The 9996-nt window shown below is 37.0% G+C and overlaps 1 protein-coding gene across 2 annotated transcripts; it reads left to right on the forward strand.

Annotated features, from left to right (window-relative positions):
- The first annotated feature begins 1025 nt into the window (after positions 1-1025).
- Positions 1026-8194, forward strand: LOC139130114 (uncharacterized). 2 transcript variants are annotated; one of them, XM_070695832.1, is made up of 6 exons: positions 1026-1136; positions 1695-1886; positions 2459-3875; positions 4297-4459; positions 5025-5204; positions 6788-8194. In XM_070695832.1, exons 2-6 carry the CDS (start codon positions 1697-1699, stop codon positions 7076-7078), a joined length of 2241 nt encoding a protein of 746 aa, XP_070551933.1. In that variant the 5' UTR covers positions 1026-1136; positions 1695-1696; the 3' UTR covers positions 7079-8194. The 2 variants fall into 2 exon arrangements, 1 of the variants encoding a protein (XP_070551933.1); XR_011551786.1 differs by lacking the exon at positions 1026-1136 and having other exon boundaries at positions 1565-1886; positions 5025-5981; positions 6788-7064.
- Positions 8195-9996: the final 1802 nt, after the last annotated feature.

A 9996-nucleotide genomic window follows, 5' to 3' on the forward strand; every position in this document is an offset into this window, starting at 1 on the left:
CTGCAGCTTTGACCCTCAGGCAGAAGAATGCTCAAGCAGAAAATGATTAATAGCAATGCACTTGTCATGAAACACTAACTCACAATTTTTTGTATAATATATTCATTAATTAATTCATTTAATTTCGACAATTACAAGAACCGTAATTGCAGCACAATCTATGATTGCAAGTTACAAAGGCTGCTATTCTCGTGAGGTAAAAAAACCTCACGTTATAAACTCTCACAGTGTATTAACTCACAAAAATAAAAACAGCGGAAAATATCTCAGGGAATAAATTAATAGATAAATAAATACATGAATAAATCAGTAAGTCAATAAATAAATGCTTTTTTTAAAAATTGCAGAATGTTGAGAATAGTTATACAAAGATAGCTACTTCTTGACAATTCCTTGACAATGAAGACAGATTGTCATCTTTTCAGTTACTTACAATATCCTGTGTTTACACAATAGTTTTAATTTTTTCTGACGTGTGGCTCATCTCTGATCAATCAAAGTGAAAGACACTTCCTGCTTTCCAGCCAAAACCGGCTATATCACAGCCTGAATTAGCCTCTTTACTTTAGTATGTGTTTATATACAGTATAGTGTATGTGTATGCGTACACTCGGAGCACATCGTTCACCACTGGAGATGGTCGTAATTTATCCACCCACTGATACATATGTTATTGTAGCAGTAGTTCATCGTAGCTGTACTAGTAAAGTTTTAAGAACAAGTCATTGACAATGACATAGTCCCCACTTGTAATAGGAGTATTAGTCTTAATGGGGCAGGGAAATGTGGTCATTAAGAAGTATCACTGGAGTGTATATGTTGAGATCTATGGGCAAATAGGTCTATGTCATTGTTCCCAATTTGAAACACATGAGGCATGTCTAAGTTATGGTTCTAAATCGGGAATAAAGATGAGACCTCTAGCTGCTTTGGCCAGCCAAGAAATACATATGGGTCGCACGCAAGTAGAAATCAGATATAATCGATAACTATTGTTATGCAAAAACGTACACGAACAGAGTACGCGCGAAATTAGAATGTTTTATCGGTGACTGACCCGAGGACTGCCATTTCCATAGCTCAATAAACAACGTTATTTCCGCTGAAACAACTAGAATCATAGAAGAATATTCCAGGTAAGTAACTAAATTTTGACTTCGGCTTTATTTTAATAGTTTTATGATCGAACTTTTACTAATTTCAACGAAAAATCCACATAGTACGATTGCATACGCGCTATGATTTCCCGCCGCTCGCATTTTATTGCGGTCATTATGCAGAACTTCAGAAGGACCGCGATTTTTTACTCAAACGTTAATTAAACTTTTAATACATTCTTCAACAAACGAATTGTATCACCATTGGGAGGTTTTCTGCCGTCTTCTGATTGAAAAGTAAATGGGTTTCGTTATTGACATGGTGGCTTTATGGCGAGAGGCTAGAGGGATCATGTTCGGCGGATTGTCAACCCCGACCTTCTCAAAGATTATGTCGGGAGCAAAGCAAACCTATCTGATAATTAAGCACTTTATAACACCGAAATTAACCAAGGTTTTCCCCGGAAGTTTTGACGGCACTGCGATTCCTGAATGATTTGACCTGTTGTTTGTTTACGGGTCAGTACAATGACCTCAACTCATGACCTCAATATGGCGTCGATCACAATGGATCTTGTTCACGTTCATTGCCTACAGAAATGGAAAATCTGGACCCTTCAACTAGTCTGGCGTCGTCACAGACATCCAGTCAAGATCCAGAGTATGTTCCTGAGGAGTGTGACTCCCCTGATCGCGTTGGTACCTATTTCCAAGGAGTTTCTCGTTCGAGTTACACCCTTCGTCCTGACCTTACCCGTCAGTTGACCCGACGTGACTGCGAGTTCGATGGTGAGTAGTGAGTTTGTCAAGGTATCACACGGCATTGGCCATTATTTCATTATTGAGTCACATATATTGCGAACAAAATTGCATTTATTTATTATTAGAGTTTTATGCATGATTCAATTTTGCTTAAATTGTACTTTTGGTGGTAGGTTTTGCATGATTATGTTTATCAAGCGCGGACAAGCATTACTTCCGCGTTACAGTGTTTTGAACAATCACCTTTGTATGTGGGTGTTTTACGTTGAATTCTTGCTCCGTCTCCCTTTCCTCTTTCTCTCGTGTAGTACTCTATAAAATATATTAACACTTGATAATACAAATCATGAATTTCCTGAACCGGTGGCATTGTTCAGTATTAACTTGAAGCCCCAGTCAATTGTCAGATTTATGTAATCAAAATATTTATTCGATATGAATTTAAATGGAAAACAATAGAATGACAAACTGTTAATGGGCAGTTCACACATCCAGGACCAGGGATTGAGGCACTTTTAACTCAATAAATGGCCCCAGATTGATAAGATTACTGGTACAGAATAATATCTATTTTTTTTTCCTTGTGTTCTCTTTTACAGATAATCGTAAGAGTAAAGCGTCAACCTCTGATGTGTGTTCCATATGTGAACCTGTTCTAACACAGGCAGCTGTCAGTTTTTTTACCATCCAACACTGGGGTAATGTGTTAAAGAAACGACAGAGTGCTCATCAGGAACCTGTAAAGTGTTCGAATAGGCAGTGGAGGAACATTGTCGAAGAAAATAGATGGATCCGGGGAAACCTGTTTGACCCAGCGGGTAATTATTTATTTTGCCAGCAGTGTATCATTGCTGTTTTGGATGTGTCTCGTCAGCGGCTGGCCAGTCAGAGAGACATCAAACGACAAGAATTCCTGAATCCTGTAGTACTGTTAACCAAAAGACATGTGACAAACGAGAAACTGGAAAAATATGTCCTCATTCCAGACAATTCCCTGCAGTGGGATGAATGGTGGGCCAGTCTTTCCAGTGATGATGAAGTGGAAGTGAGGCAATTTGCAGCTCGTCATGGTCTGGAAGGAAAAGTCTCCAACAATAGCAAAAACGATGTAAAGGAACAGTTCCTTGAATTTGTTGATGCAAATACCTACCAAACAGGACGTTCAGAATACAGTGCCAGCGATGGACCGTTATATTATTTTCTTCCTGTTTTTACACGTGTGTCTATCCCCAAAGTGTCAGAAAATAATTACAACACAAAATTGATGCAGTCTGTTGTGAGTGTATTTAACCAAACTCAACAACACTTAGGAAGAGAGACAGTGAGCAGCAAAGCAGCAGAGGGCTGGTTATCACAACACAGACCACGCCATTCAATTCAACCACACAAGTCTGACTATTGTAACACCTGCAAAGAGGTCAGTAAAGAAATATTAACAAAATCCACAACAGTACAAAGAATGAGAGAATCTGGAGGTGCGGAAGACAGTGAACTGGAAAGAGTGAAACTAGTTGTGGAAAGTCTAAAGAAACATTTGGCAGAACACAAAAAAGAAGCATCAGCAGCACAGCACTTCTACAAGAAATCATGTCAGCATGCCTTTGATCACCAAAAGAAAATACAAGAATGTGAAGAGACAATGGGAACGCATGAAGAAGAAATTCAGCTGTTAGAGATGAAGACAGACTATATTGCTTGCTATAGCTTTGATTACAAAATGGTGATCACACTTCCACAGTGGCATTTAACACCCCAACCAGCCATGTCATACTATAAAATGAAATTGTGTGTAGATGAAGCTGCTGTCATCCAGCATAACTCTGGCAAGGCCTACACATACATCTTTGATGAAAGATTTGGACCAAAGAACAGCAGTCATACTCTGTCAATTTTAAGTCACCACATCAACAACCTAGACACTTCCTGGATTACCAAAGTCATGGTATTCATGGACAATGCTCCAAGTACCAACAAGAACACATGGCTTGTGTGTTGGATTAAAGAAATGATGCTCAAGTAAGTTACATGTACACATATTGAATTCACTGTTCATTGGTAAAACTCATTTTACAGGAGAGATTGACAAAAAAGTTAGATGACATTTGTGCGAAAACACCCACATTTAATAATCTAGATAATGCAGATGACGGTGATCATACTCACAAAGTAAAGGATAATAAAATACAGAATGTTTTGCTGAATGATAAAAAATACGCCAATATTTTTTTGAAACTTGAAGTTTTGTTCATTAGACTGAATATGTAAATTGCAATTGCGAAATTGCACCAAACTTTTCTTGTACATGAAATCTACCTTGGATACAAATTATTAGGAAATGTCTTGCTGATAAAGTTTACAGTCATGTTAAAGCTTTACCTCAAGATAGTTAAGTTTAATCATCAGTATAATCAATTAACCCATGGACTTTTGGTTTCAGACATGAAACACTTCAGTATCTTCGGATTTGTTTCCTGCAAGCTGGACATTCTAAATCAATGCCAGATTGGGTGTTTGCCAGCATATCATCAACAATGAAGAAACAAGACATGTTCACCGTCAGAGATGTGCAAGATATATCTTCACCATATAGTGAAGCTAAGGTAACTTTGTCGTATTACTGCATACATGCATATCTACTATGAGAAGCCTGGTCACTAATGATTTAATCTTACTTGACAAATATACAAATTACAACTTAATCTTAATTCATGGCAGAGTAACTACATTGACCATTTTGGTCTACTTTTCCTTTCTGCTCCCATACCTCCAAGTCAAAGAGCATCAAAAGTCAAATACTGATTAAATTCCAAAATAAATGGTCTTCATAGCTGTTCTAGTGTGCTTTACTATAAATTTGTAAGATGCATCTAAATGAGCTTGCGATAACTCAACATATTATGAAGCCATTGTCTGACACACACAACTGGTGCATGATGATTTATTGTATGCAGGAAAGATGAGCACTTCCTCAAATCAGTCCCCAGCAGGCAATATTACTTTCAATGTCAGTATTTCCACTATACTGTTTGGCACAATCTCAGCCAATCACAAGTTCAGAATTATTCGCGAGTTGTAATAAAATGATATCACTCACCTTGTATCAGGTCATCAAGTTCTTTCATTTTAATGACAACAGATTGTTTGTTTATTTTATTTCAATAATAGATTCTGTGTGATACTGATTTTAATGATTGGAGAAAGTTCCTGCGTGACAAGTATGGAAATGTGGTTGTACATGGTATTGGTACATACCATGACATCAGAGGAGAGAGACAGCATGGCCAAATAGTTGTCATGGCAAGGGAGGAGTTAGACAGTGGCACATGGCAGGATATTACACCAGAGGTATCAAAGTTTGTGCATCTTAATTTCTCTTACGATGTCACAGTAACTCTGCCTTTCATTAGACACTGTCTGTAACTTTTGAAAGTTGAACAAGAAAATTTTATGAAGGTGCAGAACAAAACTATTGAACAAATAGACAAAAGTTACAGGTAGTGCAGTTTTAAAGGAACAAAGTCACTCACTTATTACAATATTTGAGTCATTTTAGATGTTTTATAGATTATGTATGGTGTGCTCATTGAAATACTCTAAATCACCAGTTTTTACTCAACATATATTGCCTGGTCATGAGGGCTATAGCCCCAATTTTTGTGAGTTACCTTAATCACATGCTATTTCCGGAGGCCGTAGGCCAAGGGAAATAGAATGTGATTTTGGTAACTCAAGAGCATGAAGGAGTAATGAATGGGTTCTTTAGCCAAAATATTGGCCAGGTAATATGTGTATTATGATAAACCTCATGCTTATGCTGTTGCAGTGTTGAAAAAGTTCCATATTCAGTTCATGCGAAGTTGACATCCATTGCATTGGCGACGGCATTATTGAGGCTAGCAATGACTGTGGCTTGGTATCTGTTCATTTGTTGATGAACTCCCTGGAAAGTGTACGGCTCATTTCTCTCGCCTTGTCTAACCAACTCCTCTCGCCTGGATTGTCTAACCAACTCTACTAGAACTTCTCTTGCGGTTGGGAAATGACAATGACAGAAGCTGCCATTTTGTCAGACGACACTGCACAACATGACCTGCTGTGAACTCACGTTGGTCACATGACAAGGTATTATTAGTTGATGTGACTATTTCCCTAGGGAAATAGTCATTCTATTTTCCTATCATGTGACTGATTCTTGTAAACAGAGCATGAGCATGAGGTATATTATAAATTCAACTCTCGCTCTACACATGGCCATAGCATGTGAACGCTACCATTATACGGTCTTTTGGTACATATCAAAATTTAAATGATTGATGTAAACATGCATGCTTTATAGCCATGTACAGAGATTGATCCCTTTTCAGTAAGTGTGAATATTTCATAAGAAACTAAAATAACCGAAATAATATCAAACATAAACTAATTTGTCGAGGTTTGTTATTGCCTTTGCTGCTTGGGTTAGACAGAAAAACGTCCGACAAATAGGTGTATGATTCATAAGTTGTACATTGTGTTATGTCGTATCAGTGTTACTGCTCTGTCTTTTATTATCATGATAGCAGGTCACAAACTTGCTAACGTGACAACCACGGTATGACTTGTGTAGGCTGGAAAGTGATCAGAAGTAATAATTGTTCATGTTACAGTGTTCTCCCCAGAGCATTAGCATAGTGGCAGCCCATCGCTCTGTAATTTTTGGTAAACAATAGAAACTCATTACCATAACAGTTATGTCTATTGTTATGCAAATTAGCAACTGCTCTACCAAAAAAAAAAAATCCTGGGGAGAACACTGTAATATATTTCAATAGTTTTAATACACAAAGTGTCATCAAACCAGTTGCCAATATCTGTAGGACATTGTGCACATAATGTTTTGTCTAAGTTTGTATTTTTAAAAGAAATATTTTGTTTTTATCAATATGTAGGTAGTGTTTGAGCGAGCAGCTATTCAGAACATCACTCCAAGACTGATCAGTGCAGAAAAGGTGAAGCAGCTCAGAGAAATGTGTGATCGGTTTGTACCAAATGAACACTGCATTGACTTTCTTCCAACCTTACCAGAGAATACAGAGTGTGATATTTCACCAGCCATTACTGATCAGCATGGATCATCATCTGCTGCCATTGGGAAGCAACACATGAAGTCACTGAAAAATCTCGGAGACATTAATCTGGACTCTTGTTTGACGAACAGAAAAATACATGTATATCTGTGAAATATGTACAAGCTTTAAATTTGAAAAATTATACTGTTTTTTTACCAGACAAATATTTTCGCTTTATTTTTTGGACTTTACAAGTGTGTTGTCCAAAAGCAAAAAGTTAAGTTGGTGTTTTCATATTTGAGCTAGTGTAATATGTACCTTCTTTGGTTCATAGTGCTTGTATGGACAAATATCACAAGGTAAATAAGATTGCTGGTGAATGTTTTGTGGCTTTTCATGTTTCGAAATCTTTAGGAATTATGCAGGTATTGTTTTTCATACTAGTGACATTTTCAGCAACTAAGCAAATTTCCTGTTCATTGTTATTTATTAGCTAACAAATCCAAATATACGTAATACTTTCTGTAATGTATCTTTCCACAAAAAATAACCCCAGTGAACCACCAATTTTCATAAGAATTTTAAAGGGCAAAGGTCATTGAAAAAGTGTCAGAATTTGTACAATTTTGTACAGCTAATGAAAATTTACATAATGATATGGAGATGTAATTAGTATGGTGTTTATCTCTCCCATATATTTTACATTCATCTTCATTTGTCCTATTGGTCTTACAAACGTTTGAACAATACTTGAATGCTGGTCTACAAAATGAGCACTTCACTTCACAAAGTATCATTTTCAACATCTGTGGTAAGATTTGATGTCCAAAATATACTTTGATTCAGATTTAAAAAGGTTTGTTAAGGGAATGGAGACTGTATACAGTGCAAGATCTGAGGTAAATGAATATTCACCATTGATAATGACTCATTATTATCAGATTTTAATATTTTAACAATGCTCATTAATATCATTTGCATAAATAAATACTAATCTCCTTCACATCTTGCATTAGATGGGAGACTGATATGAGATTTTTACTCATTATATGTACTCCAAAGTGATATTTTTGTAATAATTTATTAAATGAATACTGACAAAGTGACAAAGCTACAACTCACTTTTTGCTGTGTTTCAAAGTTGTCTTTCAAGACAAAGTGGAAATCTCTCGATGTTACAGGAGCAGTTAATTAAATTTATGCATTTTGATAGTCTTTTTATTTTTAAATATTGTGTCAAGAGTATTTTAAATATATTTGAATAAAAAAGAATCAATGTGCACCCAATTTAGTGTTCATTTTGTCAATGCTAAAGTGATGGTAATTCTCAATAAGAATTGCCTGTATTTTCAGGGCAGCCTGCTAGGCAATACATGCGTATGTAAGTTTGTGAACACTTTTCTCCAATTTCCAGCTGGAATTCAGTTGTGAAATTTCACAAGGATAAAATTCGCATGTCCCCCTTCAAAAAAATTCATAAAACTGAAAATGTGATTTTTCAACCTAATATCTGATTTCTACTTGCTGGTGACCCATATGCACTTAATAAATGAGGTACAAGATGTAACATCTTAAGGTCTAAAATCCTATCAAAAATGGAGGGTATAGAACTTGTGGTTACTGAGTTATGCATATATATGAATAATCAAGGTCAAAGGTCATCGAGGCCACGTGACATTTTGAAAAAGAAATTGTATTCCTAATTAATCCCTATATGTCAAAAATCAGACCTCTAGCTCTTTTTGCTTGCCCAGGATTAGATATCTGCATAATTAATGAGGTAAAGCGTGTGTTGCTATAAGGTCTCCGATCCTACTAAATATAAAGGACATAGTACTTGTGGTTACTTATTTATTGACATTAACGTATATTTTGGGTTAAAGGTCATCGAGGTCACATGACATTTGGTCAAAAAATTTCTATCCTATAGTTCTATAGTTATCCCTATATACCAAAAATCAGACCTCTAGCTCTATTGGCTCGCTCATAATTAAACAATATGTGGCGTCATAAGGTGTCCCATCATACCATATATGAAGGGTGTAGCACTTGTGGTTACGGAGTTATGGACATATATGTATATTTGAGGTCAAAGGTCACCAAGGTCACGTGACACTTTGTCAAAATATCTGAGATATCTGCGTGAACGGATGGACATTACCAAATCTATAAGCCCCCTGGACTTCATCCGTGCGGACTAAAAACTGTGTCACTGCATCCTTTTTGCAATATGAATAGGATGAGAAACTAATTTTTTATTTTTCTTTGCCTTATACATGGGATTCTATGGAGAACTGACTTATACATGGGAGTCTATGGAGAACTGCCTTATACAAGGGAGTCTATGGAGAACTGCCTTATACAAGGGAGTCTATGGAGAACTGCCTTATACAAGGGAGTCTATGGAGAACTGCCTTACACATGGGAGTCTATGGAGGTGTAAACTAAAATGTCCTCTAACGCGGCCAAATTTGATCGCATTGTAAAACAAATCAACGTGCATCTGTATGGAGTAGGGTACTATCCTTGTGCAAAGTTTGAAAGAAATTGACAAGGGCATGTCTGAGATATCTGCGTGAACGGACGGACGGACGGACGGACGGACGGGCGCACGGACATGACCAAACCTATAAGTTCCCCCGGACGGTGTCCGTGGGGACTAAATAGAGCCGCCACCTGTCTCCATCACTTGAACTCAAAATATCCTGGTCTCGGCAACAATACCTAAACGCGCCCCTTGATTTGGAGGTTTCTTGGAATGCATATCGGACTGACTAAAAACGTGATAAAGAAAGTACTCGATCGATTTCGTTACACTCGACGACATCTTTTCAGTTCCTTCCGATAATCTGTGTTTACACATAGTTTTAATTTTTTCTGACGTGTGGCTCATCTCTGACCAATCAAAGTGAAAGACACTTCTTGCATTCCCGCCAAAACCGGCTACATCACAGCCTGGATTAGCCACTTTACTTTAGTATATGTTTATGTACAGTATAGTGAATGTGTATGCGTATACTCAGAGCGAATCGCTCATCACTGGATCTGGGCGTAACTTATCCACCCACTGATACATATGTTATTGTAGC

The sequence above is a fragment of the Ptychodera flava genome, chromosome 3 (genome assembly GCF_041260155.1).
Source record: "Ptychodera flava strain L36383 chromosome 3, AS_Pfla_20210202, whole genome shotgun sequence".
Lineage (NCBI taxonomy): Eukaryota > Metazoa > Hemichordata > Enteropneusta > Ptychoderidae > Ptychodera > Ptychodera flava.

Excerpts from the sequence above, each read along its gene's own strand:
- LOC139130114 (XM_070695832.1), top strand. The coding sequence starts at position 1,697 with ATGGAAAATCTGGACCCTTCAACTAGTCTGGCGTCGTCACAGACATCC. Across the intron at positions 4,460-5,024 it reads CACCATATAGTGAAGCTAAG|ATTCTGTGTGATACTGATTT; the intron begins GTAACTTTGTCG and ends TTTCAATAATAG. Across the intron at positions 5,205-6,787 it reads GGCAGGATATTACACCAGAG|GTAGTGTTTGAGCGAGCAGC; the intron begins GTATCAAAGTTT and ends ATCAATATGTAG.